The sequence below is a fragment of the Astyanax mexicanus genome, chromosome 20, assembly GCF_023375975.1.
Source record: "Astyanax mexicanus isolate ESR-SI-001 chromosome 20, AstMex3_surface, whole genome shotgun sequence".
In the NCBI taxonomy this organism is placed as follows: domain Eukaryota; kingdom Metazoa; phylum Chordata; class Actinopteri; order Characiformes; family Acestrorhamphidae; genus Astyanax; species Astyanax mexicanus.
Genome location: NC_064427.1, coordinates 14,909,171 through 14,923,464, shown reverse-complemented (window position 1 = coordinate 14,923,464; position 14,294 = coordinate 14,909,171). Strand labels below are relative to the sequence as shown.

At 41.2% G+C, this 14,294-nt stretch overlaps 1 protein-coding gene across 1 annotated transcript; it reads left to right on the top strand.

Annotated features, from left to right (window-relative positions):
* Positions 1-2,702: 2,702 nt before the first annotated feature.
* On the top strand, positions 2,703-13,617 carry LOC103022295 (hydroxysteroid dehydrogenase-like protein 2). The gene is made up of 11 exons (XM_022680928.2): positions 2,703-2,852; positions 4,660-4,823; positions 8,186-8,284; positions 8,369-8,483; positions 8,623-8,726; positions 9,130-9,228; positions 9,814-10,008; positions 11,511-11,579; positions 12,113-12,259; positions 12,384-12,512; positions 12,923-13,617. Exons 1-11 carry the CDS (start codon positions 2,836-2,838, stop codon positions 13,036-13,038), a joined length of 1,254 nt encoding a protein of 417 aa, XP_022536649.1. The 5' UTR covers positions 2,703-2,835; the 3' UTR covers positions 13,039-13,617.
* The last annotated feature ends 677 nt before the right edge of the window (positions 13,618-14,294 follow it).

Genomic DNA, 14,294 nt, shown 5'->3' with positions numbered 1-14,294 from the left:
ACTCATACCCTCACACACAGAGGAGGGTGTCACAACCCGATCTGTGCCCCCTGCCCGATTTGTGCTGCGCATGCGCACTGCAAACTGAGCAGGGGGCACAGATCGGGTAGCTTGATCGGCGCTGTGAGATCGCAGATCAAGCTTAACTTCCGTTTTCTGAATTCTAGATAGACTGCTAAGTGTTTAAACTAATTACAATTAAAAAAATATCGTTTAACATATACCAAGTCTGTAAACTACTTCACATTTTATTAGTTTATCTTTCTGTAATCTAGATAGACTGGGAGATAAATTACAAACAAATTACAAACATCAACCAGAAAATAATTTATAATTATTAATAATTGATCATTTTCTTTGTTCTTGAGCAGTTGATATATAAACTGTGCATTTTACACTTTGTCAATTTAGTATTAACATGTGTATAAGACATTTTAGAAATGTAATTAGTTTACCATTATAGCAAACCTGTTTGGGTTATACCCATCTTATGGAGGTGGTCTTTGACCAGTTGTAGTTTTCTCAAGCTAACAAAGAATTTATATATAAAGAAAACATAATTTTATTCTTAAAATACACAGCAAATTATTACAAATAACAGCTGCCTGGACCTGTTTTTTCATGTGTCAAACAACTAACACCAGTTAATCCCTCACTGAAATTCTGCATGGTACATTTTATCAGCAAGCTCATAAATTTGGTAAAACTCTGTGATTCATGTTTAGAAATGGGAACTGAAGAGTAACTGTTTATTTTACCTTAAGTGTATTGACAAATATCTTTCAATTATGATTACTTATCTTAGTATCTGTATTTACACAATCATTGTGTGAAACCTTGTATTCTATATGCATAACCAATACTCACATTGTATTTGATCATTTGTATTACTCACAGTGTATTTTACACGCATTTATATAGAAGATTAACCAATACTCACAATATATATTATTTACACATATAGATAAACATTGTTTGATCAGGCATGTGACTAACACATCTATTATGACAAATTAACCCACATGATACATAAGGCATTTACTAACACATAGGATTTAGTATATGGCGGACTAACCACGCGTTATTAACACATTAACATATAACATATGAAATTTATTCTTGAAGCATTCGTTCACTGCATGACCCTAATTAATGGCCATCAATCATTGACTGGTACACTCTGTATGAACTCGACTGATACACTGTATGAACTAAATTGATACAGAGGAGGCTCTTAGACAAAGCGACCTTCTCTGTGTGTGGGTGCCTCCCTGAAACCTGCAGCTGCCTCAAAGCGGGGGGTGACGCACACTCACACAGATAATGCCACAATGGTCAATTCTGGAAGAACACAGTCAAGGCCAAACACTAGTGGTCCGGTCAGACCTGTGAAACGGATTACTAACACGTGAAATTACGCATGCTAACATGAGATGATTTTAGCAACGCCTCATCAGCAGGTTTCACGTCATTTGGGGTATAAAACATGGAGTCAGATCAGAGGGGGGTCAGAACTTATGCTGGGACGGCTGTTAGACGGTCTTTCATGTGTGGGTTCTCCTGAATATTCAGTACTTTGTAATAAATACTTGGTTTGCTTTCAACTTCACTCCACTGTCTGACTCTCTCTATCAAACGAACACGCAGGGGAGTTGTACCCCGGTCGAGAGGTGGGTGTTGACCCACCTTTCATTTTCTTTTCTACAACAGAACCAAATACCATGTCTCTAAATGTGGTCCTGAATCAATATGCTACTTAACCATTAAAAATGAGTTACAACACATTCATCAAAATATCAGTTTATTTTACTCTCAGAGAAAGTTTTTTTATTATTATTCTCAGAGAAAGCTTTTTTATTATTATTCTCAGAGAAAGCTTTTTTATTATTATTACTCTCAGAGAAAGCATGAGAGCACACGCCCACCCTCCTCCACCAACACACACAGAGTTTCCTTGCCCATTCCTTTGTTGCAAGAGGGCATGAATGCTTAATTTAATGAAAATGTACTCTTCACAGCTCTGTAAAACTTAAAATCCGTAATTTTGACACCGAGGTGTACAAACGGTTTGCGACAGTGTGGGCGGAAGTACACCTTGGCATTGCCTCTTCCCCCATTGCTTTAGGACCCTGCAGATTCAGGACCGCAGTTCTAGGAACCTATGTTTTCTCCAGAGCCGTAGAAAGAGTCTCTCTAAATGAAAGAGAAAATGTCTCTCTACGGCTCTGGTTTTCTCGACACTGCCACCATTTAAAGGGAACAATAGTTATGCCTCGTTTTAAATGGGTGTCTGTTTACAATTTTTTATTTAAGAACTGGAAATCATAAATCATAATTATAATTGAGAATTGCTCATATATTTGATTTTTTTTTTCAATATCGCCCAGCTCTAATAGACACTAGAGTAGTTCCAAAAAGATTAAAATCTTTTGAAAAGTAGTTTGAATCCATTTCAGATACCAAAGTTACATAGCCCCAAGTCTTACTTGTGTCTCTAATATGTGGTTGGGAGTTCTAAGACAAATTTTAAGACAAAGTAATATTTGGGTAAAATAAACATTAAAAAGTGTAAGTAGTTAGCTGAATTGGTAATGTTTGAGTGAAATAAGCCTTTAAATCTGTAGTTAAACGTGGTGATTTTATATTAAGGAGTAGTAGGTTATTCGATTCGCTAGGTGGCAGTGTCGCAAAAACATAGGGTCCTAGTACTGCGTGCTAAAACTTGGGGGGTGGGGTCACACACACACTCTTTTACACACTCTTTCAAACACACACACAGCTGTTTTAATCTTTTCTCCTCATAACGTTGGACTAAATAGTTGCTATAGTGCAGAAATGCTGCAGAACACAGGGTGAGTATGTTTATGGAGCTATGCTAAGCTAACCCTGCTCTGTGTTTTTGCTGTTTTTGTATGACATTCTGAAGCTAATGCAGCAGAAATAAGCAGTAAATATTCAGCTTTTGTACTTTTTACAGTTTAAATACTTAATAATAATACCTAATAATAAGTATTTACAGCAACATAAAATCCTCTACATGTTGTTTATGCATCGTTTAAAGTTTACACAGAGCTGGAATATGAAACACATATAATCATATATTATAACCATATATATAATTATTCTTATTTAATATACTAGATATAATGTAGTGAACTTTTATTAATAATGCGAAGGAATGAACTAACTCTAACTAAACCCTAGGACCTTTCCCCTACATTACAGCTGCTGGTCATCTGACCTGTTCTCACTATAGCTGCCAGCATTTCACTATACAATATAAACACCACTCAAATCACATACAATATCAGTTAAAAGTTTGGACACAATTCAAAAGTATTTCAAAGTATTTCTTTACTTGTAAATTTGACATTGATAACTATATTAAAGCTCTACAGGAACATATACAGAATTACTCTGCAAACAAAATGTATTAAACAAACCAGAATCTGTTTTCTACTTTAGATTCTTCTAAATATCAGATTTTTTTTGAGGACAGGGCTGCGACTGGTATTTTAATCTCAGTATCTTCATGTGGGAGAGTCACCTGGAATAGTTTTTCTTCATGCTGTGAAGCTCCAGCTCATCCCAATTAAATCACCATCTCAGGTTATCAGCTTTAGATCAGGGGATTAATGTGGAGTAAAACACTTTTTACGGTTTACTGCCTAATTCCATACATGTCCCTTAATATTTTTATGCCTTTAATATAATCTATTATTTGAAAAATAATGTGCTTTGAGAGGCTGGTCAAGAGGCACATTAAATACAAGCTCCACTCCTCAGTCCTCAATGGACCCACTGCAGTTTTCCTCATTACCCTCATCAGCCTCTACTTCCTGCGGAGACTGAGAAAAGCACATCCTCACCATGTTCTACAGAGGGACTGTAGAAAGCATCTACAGGACTGAGCGTCTGGATTGGGAACTGCAACACTTCAGACCGCGAGACCCTACAGCGGATAGTGAGGACAGCCGAGAAGATCATCGGAGTCTCTCACCCCTCCATCTCAGAGATCTACCCTACACGCTGCATCCGCAAAGTCACCAGCATTTTTTAAGCCTTATTCAAGTTTGCACCCATCATCTTTTTGTCATTTTTAACTGCAAACAGGCTGGTTTATATATGGACGCACAATGTGGGAATTCTGGGCAGATATCAAAATCCGATATTCCAGAAACGAATGTAACACTTATTTGCCTTACATTTCAGCTTTTAACCAACTGTATGCAAACAGTAAAATGAAAGGTGTCTACTGAATTTGTTTTAGCTTTTCTTGATTTTACAGACTGCTTGACCTTTTTACAGCTTTAAACCCTCTTTTTTTCTGGCATACAATAAATACATCAGCAAATATTGGTTTGAAATATCTAGACATCAATTTCGATTCCAGTGATTATTAAAAAAGCAATTATCAGCTGGTACCGATATAATTCCAATATCATTATGCATCCCTAGTTTTATAATCTATGTTTCACGGTGCTGTACTTTAAGTCTAATATGCAGTGGTCCCTAAAGGTTTCTGAACCCTTCAGAAATGTCTATATTTCTGTACAGATTTAGGTCTAAAATAAACAGGAAGGACCAAATCAAACATATAGTAAACTATCAGAATTTAATATTTTATATTAGATTGTCAGCATCTTCTGTTTACTACAGAAAGCTGGCCGGACGCACTCTATTCATCACGGGTGCCAGTCGAGGAATCGGCAAGGCCATCGCTCTCAAAGCTGCCCGAGACGGTGCCAATGTGGTCATAGCGGCCAAAACTGCAGAAGCTCACCCCAAGCTGCCGGGCACGATCTACACAGCTGCTGAAGAAAGTAAGACTGTTGTGATTTCATAATCAATCAGGTATATCAGTATATCATGATACATTAGATACGAGAGTTTCTATTGGTAAGCAGAAGTGTTGTTTTTGGATTTATATTAAAAAACACATTCTCTTGTTTCTGTGGAGCACTATTGCTAATAGAACAGGGTTCTCTGGAGCAGATAACCTTAAACCAGGGTACTAAGGGGTATTAAGCATTGAGCTATGGAGCAGCAAAACTGGTATAGAATTATTGTGATCCGTCCAGTACGTGTTGATTTAGTGATGAGATAAGCGTAGTGATCATCCAACATCCTGACTTCACAGCGATCCTTTAAAATAGAGTAGGAAGCTTTCCCTGGACATTAAGTGCCAATTACCCCACTTGATTTAGTAAGGAATGAGCAGCATAAATAATGACCCCAAACACACATCCAAGAGGACAACTGCCTTGCAGATAAAGCAAAAGGTAAAGGTAATTGTAACGCTGTGTGAAGGACGGGACGAGGAGAGCGGACGCTTATGCAAGTATCATTTATTATAGAACAGAAAACAAAACATAAATCAAACAGAAACTCAGAAACAGGAGACTAACTAACAGGCAGGATTTAACACAGCCGTGACAGACGTATACACGCACAAGAACCGACCAAAACACTAATGACAGAGACGCTTAAATACACACACAAGGCGGGAAAGAGAACAGGTAACACCTGGGGACTGACTAATGAGGGGCGGAGCTACAAATGGACACAGGTGAGTGGAAAAACACAGGGGCACGGGTAACGTGGGACAACACAGGCACGAGGACAGACAGGAAACAGGGCCAGGCGTGACAGAAACCTCCCCCTAAACGCGCAGCTCCCGAGGCGCGTAAAAACAAACCCCGGGGGCTGGCGGCAGGGAGAGGCCGGGGAAAACAGGAGACCGAACGGGAGACTGGACAGGGAACTGGACAGGTGACGGAGACTGGACGGGGAACTGGACAGGAGACAGAGACTGGACGGGGAACTGGACAGGAGACAGAGACTGGACGGGGAACTGGACAGGAGACGGAGACTGGACGGGGAACTGGACAGGAGACGGAGACTGGACGGGGAACTGGACAGGAGACGGAGACTGGACGGGGAACTGGACAGGAGACAGAGACTGGACGGGGAACTGGACAGGAGACTGAGACTGGACGGGGAACTGGACAGGAGACTGAGACTGGACGGGGAACTGGACAGGAGACTGAGACTGGACGGGACCGGACATGGGAACAGGGATGAGAACATTGACGGGGACGGACACAAACACGGTGACTGGGACAGGAACAGTTAAACCACAGGGGACAGGAACAGGAACGAACACAGATATGGGGACCAGGACAGGGAGAGACAAGGGAACAAAAAACATAGGTGGGTGCCCAGGACTGGAAAAAGTCTGTGGGGATAGCCTGGGCACATAACTGGGGGCAAAGTCAGGAGGCCTAGGAGCAGGCCTGGAAATACGGGGCCTGGGCCCAAACATAGTTCTGGGAGCTGCAGGTGCTTGGGCAGGAGCCGGAGCAGCTGGGACTGCTGGTGCTTGAGCTGGTGCTGGCGGCGCGGCGACTCTGGCAGCGGGAGCTGGCGCTGGCGGCGCGGCGACTCTGGCTGCGGGAGCTGGCGCTGGCGGCGCGGCGACTTGGGCAGCTGGCACCGGTACGGAGACTTGGGCAGCTGGCACCGGTACGGAGACTTGGGCAGCTGGCACCGGTACGGAGACTTGGGCAGCTGGCACCGGTACGGAGACTTGGGCAGCTGGCACCGGTACGGAGACTTGGGCAGCTGGCACCGGTACGGAGACTTGGGCAGCTGGCACCGGTACGGAGACTGGAACAGCTGGAGCAGACACTGAGACTTGAGCATATTCAGCAGACACGGAGGCTTGAGCAGCTTCAGCAGACACGGAGGCTGGAGCAGCACGCACAGCAGCATATGCAGAGTCTAGAGCGGCAGGAGTTCGGGGGCGTGGCTCAGCAGCCGAAGATGCCTCGTAGGTGGGCGTGTCCGCCGAGTGAGTTTCGGAGCTGTGCGTGTGGAGATCCAGCGCTGCTGCTGTGAGGCCTAGAGCCGCGGGTGAAACAAAAACCCGGACTGGATTATTACTCCTGGAGAGCGGCTCGTCCACCGCAGCAGTCCCAGAGCGTGGCGTCTCATTCGCGGGCTTCACGGAGTGCGCCGTTTCAGCCGCGAGAGTCGAGGAGCGCGGATGAGCCACGGGAGTCACGGAGTGTGGCGTCCCATCCACGGGCCTCACGGAGCGCGGCGTCTCGGCCGCGGGCTTCACGCGAGCTGGCGTGGAAACAAGAGGCGGCCAGCAAACAGGTGCGGGATCAGGCAGCGGAAGGCGGGTTGGTGCGGAGAAAGGCTCCTCGTCCTCGGAGCTGCTGGGAGCACAGCCAAGAAAGTCCCACGGCTCCCGGGTAGCCCGGCCTCCTCTGTAAAGAGAACCGAGGCTAACCGCACCAACCCGTATTGCCCCCCCAAAATTTTCTCCGCTCCGAAAATCCTCCACAGGTGAGAGGGAGCGCTGAGAGCGCCGCCGCCCACTTTTTCTCCTCCGGCGCCGGGAAGTGGAGGAGTTTTCAGCCGCATACTCCTCCTGAACGCTGCGAGAGAAGGGAGTGGGTCGGATAGCCAGCCTGGATCCGTAAAACGGATTACTTGCAGCGTCCATGGTTTTAGGTCGGTTCTTCTGTAACGCTGTGTGAAGGACGGGACGAGGAGAGCGGACGCTTATGCAAGTATCATTTATTATAGAACAGAAAACAAAACATAAATCAAACAGAAACTCAGAAACAGGAGACTAACTAACAGGCAGGATTTAACACAGCCGTGACAGACGTATACACGCACAAGAACCGACCAAAACACTAATGACAGAGACGCTTAAATACACACACAAGGCGGGAAAGAGAACAGGTAACACCTGGGGACTGACTAATGAGGGGCGGAGCTACAAATGGACACAGGTGAGTGGAAAAACACAGGGGCACGGGTAACGTGGGACAACACAGGCACGAGGACAGACAGGAAACAGGGCTAGGCGTGACAGTAATCGACAAGTGTTTCCCCAGACATGAACCCAACTAAGCACCTGTGGGGCATTCTCAAGGTGGAAGCATATCTTTATTGCTGTCCCATGAAAAGATATAAAATATGCTCTCTTTTGTAAGATACTTTATGTCCTGTAGCTTTACGTTATGATTCTCTCCACTGTGCCAAATGTGAGATATAATTTGAATGATGGTTTATAACAGGGCTCTGTGTAGAGTAACAAGGGCGCATAGTGTGAGTTACTGTGTTCAGAGAAAGTGTCTGGAGCTGTTGTGTGTCTGTGTTGCAGTTGAAGCTGCAGGCGGGAAGGCTTTGGCGTGTATTGTGGATGTCCGTGAGGAGAAGCAGATCAGTGATGCTGTGGAAAGTGCGGTACAGAAATTTGGAGGTGAGTCACAGAATGTAATAAGCAGTAAGTGCAGAAGAATTAACCTCTTCATTTGTAAATGTAATTATGTGTTTATGACCACAGGAATCGACATTTTGGTGAACAATGCCAGTGCAATCAGACTAACAGGCACTCTGGAAACGCCCATGAAGAAAGTGGACCTTTTGCTGGGAATCAACCTCAGAGGAACATACCTGACGTGAGTATGGCTGTCATATATCTTTTATATCTTTTATAGTGACAAAACTCAGAGGGGCCATGGAATGCATGTAAGATTTAAAATATAGGTTATATTTTTGTCCAGAATAAACTGATTTTATTGTTTTCTTATGAATAAGGTCAAAATTGTGCATCCCACACCTCCTGAAGAGTAAGAACCCTCACATCCTCAACCTCAGCCCACCCCTGAATCTCAACCCCATCTGGTTTAAGAACCACACAGGTCAGTGTGTAGAGGCCTGCAACTATTTTAAATGATTTATAATTACCAATTATAAAAAAACAATTATAAACACTTTTTTAATGTAGTGAATGTAGTGTTTTATGATTAATGATTTTTATTTTATTTCTGGTATTACATGCTATGATTATCAATTGCATTTGTATGTTACTTTTATTATTAATGATTTATTTTAATGCTTCATAGCTGCAACTTTTTTTGCTTTTTGTTACAGTTTTAAATCTCAGTTCTATTTTTTGATGATTATCATTTGTTTTATTCTATTGTCTCATTTCCTACTTTCATTATTGTGGTGGTCCTAAATTATGTTGATGTTTCCAGGTTTTATGCATAATTTTGTTTGTGGGTACACTGTCTACCCTTTTTTTTAAACCACCATTTTCAGCGCACACTATGGGAAAATATGGCATGTCTATGTGCGTCCTTGGAATGTCTGAGGAATTCAGAGGCTCCATTGCTGTTAATGCCTTATGGCCCAGAACAGGTGAGTTCTACTGTATACTTTTAGGGATTCTAAGGTTTAAATTATTTTTAGGTTCTACTAACATAAAAGAAACAAAATACAATTATCAGCACAACTGATCACACTTGGTGTCAGTTTAATAATTTTATTACCTCTTTCCTAAAAACTGGCTAAAAGATATGAGCTCTGTGGGGCTAGAATAGAAATGTTGACTGAATAAATTAGCTAAACTAATTAAATTAATTAAATTAAATTACTAAACGACTGCCTGTTCTGCAAAAAAATTCACTCTCATATAAGCACCACTAGGGTTTATTTAGGTATATTTTAGGTACATTAACATAGCACTGATGGTGGTTTGTTGGTGTGTCTGTTGGGATATTAAATTTGTTTAGTGTTCAAAAATATTTTTTAATTGTAGTTTTTAATTGCAGACAGATGAACAGAGATACTTTATTGATCCCAAAGGAAATGTATTTTGGTATTTTCGGTTTACCCTAATACTTTAACTTCTGTAATCACCTGTATACACTATAAATCACTGACAAATAATGATACCTTAACTGCTGTTATTGATAATGCTGTGTTTTTTCTTGTTTTATTAAGCTATTCAGACAGCTGCTTTGGACATGCTGGGTGGTGCTGGAATATCAAATCAGTGCAGAAAAGTAGATATCGTAGCTGATGCCGCCTACGCCATCCTCACCAAACCCGTCAACTTTACAGGACAGTTTGTTATTGATGATGAGCTCCTCGCGAAGGAGGGTGTTACAGACTTTGAGCCTTATGCAGTCGTTCCAGGTAAGATGTTTAAAGGTAAAACTGGTGATGTAGACCTGTCCCCAATTTAACCATAAATACCTGCCCACAAAAAGCTAGAATAGACAAAGGAAACAGGAAACACAGGGCTATAAATACAGACACAAGGTGGGAAAGGAAACTGGGAACACCTGTGCAAAGGTAATGTGGAGGCAGAGCTACAAATTAAACAGGGCAAGGATATGACAAAGCTTTTTACTCAAGTAAAATCTGCTATACAGGAGCCTATACTGGAAACTACTCTTTTTCTAAAGCCATAATGACTATAATGATCTATTAAAATGTTAATGTTGATAATATAACTTGGGATACACTAGGCTGTTCCCTGGTTCAGCTGAATATATGCCTATTCTGTGGTAAATAAATCTGTTCAGACCTCTGTACGTTTTATTCTTTGTACATTTACACATCACTAGATCCTCTAAATCACGAGATCGTTTAAGGGTCATAATAAGAGAAATGCTAACTTTAGGCTAATGCTACAGCGGAGTGAACTGACCTCCCGGCGCCGCTTTAGAGATTAGCAGGGGACAGTTTTCAGCGCAACACCAGAGAACTCCAGCTGTAAGTTAGGAGCATTTTACACACAGCTGAGCCTAATAATGAACTAACTGCCCTTACTGAGGAGAGCTGAGAGTGTCAGCATAAAATCACTAAAACAGGACAGTGATACTCCAGAACCAGCTTTTACACGTTTTAACATTTACTGTCTTTATTGTGCAGTGAAATAAATGGGTGTTTCTGGATCGTTGTCACCTCAGTGAGGGCAGGTAGTTAGTTGATTAGTTAGTTGATTATTTGGGTCAGGTGTTGTAATTAGTATAAACTAATGACCGTAATTAAATACTAAACACTTCGGGGAAGCGCTGCTGAACTTTCTCTTATTATCTGCCTTTTAAAGCTCTAACACAGACTACACTGCTCAACATTACACTGCTCGACATTACTGAAAGTAATGAAAGTACTGCTTTAATGATCCTCTGTGAAGAAGCATAATAATCCAAAATGCTTTCTAATGGGAGTTCACTGGTGTTGCGCAGAATCCAATCCGGGTTATTTCCAGCCGTGGTGCTGTGACGTCAGTTAAGCATTAGCTTAAAGTTAGCATTTTTCTGATTACTCCCCTTAAACGATCTCGAAATTCAGAGGATCCAGTGATATTTAGAAGGTAAATGTACACAGAATAAAACATACAGGGTTCTGAACATATTTATTTACCACAGAATGTGACAGAGGCCAGTTTTTGAAAAGCCCATTCAAATCCCGTATTGACTTGGACGGCTTAGGCACGGAACCCCAAAGGAGCCCCAAATATGGGCATAAACAACATGGTGCCGACTACAAAATAACGACACGACTTCAGTGGTCTATTTTAGTAGAATGTAAATATATTAAAGAAGCTTAGTTGGAATATTTTGGTTAAGTATTTGTACTTTCTTACTTGTTCATCTAGTAAGTTTATCACTGTGGTTTGTTTTTTTTAGGGAATCCGCTGCTTCCTGACTTATTTTTGGATGCAAAGTCAGATCAACAGGAGATTATAACAGATGATGGTGAGAACTGAGGTTTAATAACCACTTCTTACACAGACATGCCAAAAGTCATGGGACAACAATATGTAACTTGATTGTGAAATGTTACCTCAGAGCACAGCTTGGGAATGCCTATACCTAAATTGTAAGGTGTTATCTTGTGAACCTGACCACTGGCCAGTGTCTAGGCTATGGCTAGTTTTGTGGCTGTGTATTTAACAGTCCTCAACTAACAGTGTCTTTGTGTGTGTGTGTGTGTGTGTGTGTGTGTGTGTATTAGGAATAGCATCATCTGTCTAGAATTGTTTATAAAACAGCAGCTTTGGTAGAATTTGGCAGATCACATCCACATTTACTTTCATGAGACACCGCAAAACCTTGGAACGCAATGCTCATTCTGTGTTTGGCATGTCATTGAATTACATTTATGGATTGCCTATTTGAAACCTTCATTTCAAAATGTAATTTATTACTAATCACAGTTTTTTCTTTAACACAATATTTATGTTATATAACATAAAAACCTGCTTTTACACAGCGTCTGTTTGTTTCAGGCACCACTCCTGCATTCGAAAGTAAAAATTCCAGTGCAGATGCAGCCTTCAGTGGACCCATTGGTGAAACATTCAACACCATGAAGGGATCTCTCAACGCTGAGCTGGTCAAAACCACGCAGGGAGTTTACCAGTTTGACCTGTCCGGTGTGTTCTGGTCATCCCTGTATCATCTAAACTAACCCTTCTCTAAGACCCCGTGCATTTTGAAAAAAGCAGTGAAGTGAAAGTTTGTCTTGTGTGTGTGTGTGTGCGCGTGTGTGTGTTTCAGGGGAGCATCCTGGAGTTTGGTACCTTGACCTGAAAAACGGTTCAGGCAGTATGGGTTCTGGAGAGCCACCCTCTAAAGCCGATGTCCTAATGAACCTGGACAGTGACACATTTATCAAGATGTTTAAGGGTAAGAGAAGTCAGTCAGTATACAGTATTTTGTTCATAAATTTAAAATTGATAATATCAACAATGTTTGTAATAAGGAGCCCAGCTACTGACTGCAGTATGAATAGAATTTCTTAGAACGCTTTTTATTTCCAAATTCCCATGTCCATTGACTTCCTTTGCAAGTTGAGAGGCTTTTGGCTGTAAATAGATTTTTAGTCTAGAACTAAAACCTTGATCATGTTGTGAGTCATACATTTATTAACGGGTGTCTTTAATCCAGCAACATTAGCACTATATGGCTGCACTGTTACTAAGGAGGGAATAAATTATATGAGCAGATTATTTAATGGGACGCACAATCACAATATAATTATGTAGTAATATTTTTGTAATAAATGGACTAATTGATCTAATGTTGACTGTCTGCAGGGAGCTTAAAGCCAACCATGGCCTTCATGTCTGGCAAGTTGAAGATCAAGGGGGACATGGCGCTGGCCATAAAACTGGAGAAGCTGATGGCCAAGATGAACAAGTCCAAGCTGTAACCAGAACCATTCTGTCGTCTGTGTTAAATAGTGCACATATTTCAACAGTGTCTCTAAAAAAAATTCTCAATTACTTTTTTTTTTTCATTAAACTATAAGCTCCAGTATGCAGATATTTCTATATTTATTATTCCAATATATACACCGGAAAGATATATCTATAGTCAATGATGTTTTGACACTGTATACTCACAACTGCTGACATTTTTGTTTAAACAGAGTAGATTTTTCACCTTTCAGTGTTATCTTTAAGTGTGCAGTTAACATACTTAATGGAAAAACATCTAAATAAGTATATTTTACAATATGATTGGTCTTGTTAAATAATATCCTCCGAATATTCATACAGAAACAGCTGGTGATCTGAACTCATTGAACCTGAGACATCTGACACCACCAGTTATGTCAAACAAATGCTTTTGTCTATCCAGAAACTGTCTACTGTCATAAAGTAAAAACTGCACTAATTTCGTATTTGTTGCATCCAGTAATGTTCTTGTTTCTTATCATTATTGTTAATATGTAAATTGTTCAGATTTGCCTGGTTGTTATAATAAACATTTTTGGAACACAATGAAATTCAGACTTATTCTCAGTGTTTTTACAAATCACTTAAAAAAAAAATAACAGGAATGAAACTTGGTGAGTCATGGAGTGACATCGGGGAATATACTAGCAAACATATAGCTAATATATGTAGCTAACTGTCAGGGTCAGACAGGAACCAAACATCCGTGTTTCACGTCCTGTCCCGGGTTTTTAATTTTTTTTTCATTGGACCATTAAATTTACAGGCACTGCACACGGTGCTGCGTGTGACATAAGGCAGTAAGTTTGGAAGGCAGTAGGTAGAGACGGAAACGGAATAAATTTAACCCCTCTAGAGAAACGATCTACAACAGTGAGTACAGTAGTAAATAGATCAGATACAGGCAGATCAGTAACAAAATCAACCGCAATATGCGACCAGGGACGCTCAGGTACAGGGAGAGGAAATAGCTTACATTGCGCACAGACAGAGCAGGAGGTGACAAAAGAATGCACATCAGCATGCATAGAATCCCACCATTAGCGGGCAGAAAGAAGCTGTAAAGTGCGTGTGACACCTGGATGACCGGAGGTTAGAGCAGAATGAGCCCAGGTTATTACGGGTACGGATGTTTTATCCTGAGGACAATCCTCAGAATTGGGTTGATAAGCGTTACATTGGCGAATTTGATCATCTAACTCCCATTGAATGGCTGCGATCTGAACTG

Bases quoted from the DNA above. Each gene is read 5' to 3' on its own strand.
- LOC103022295 (XM_022680928.2), top strand. The intron at 4,824-8,185 runs GTAAGACTGTTG...TCTGTGTTGCAG, and splicing joins CTACACAGCTGCTGAAGAAA to TTGAAGCTGCAGGCGGGAAG. The intron at 11,580-12,112 runs GTGAGAACTGAG...TGTTTGTTTCAG, and splicing joins GGAGATTATAACAGATGATG to GCACCACTCCTGCATTCGAA.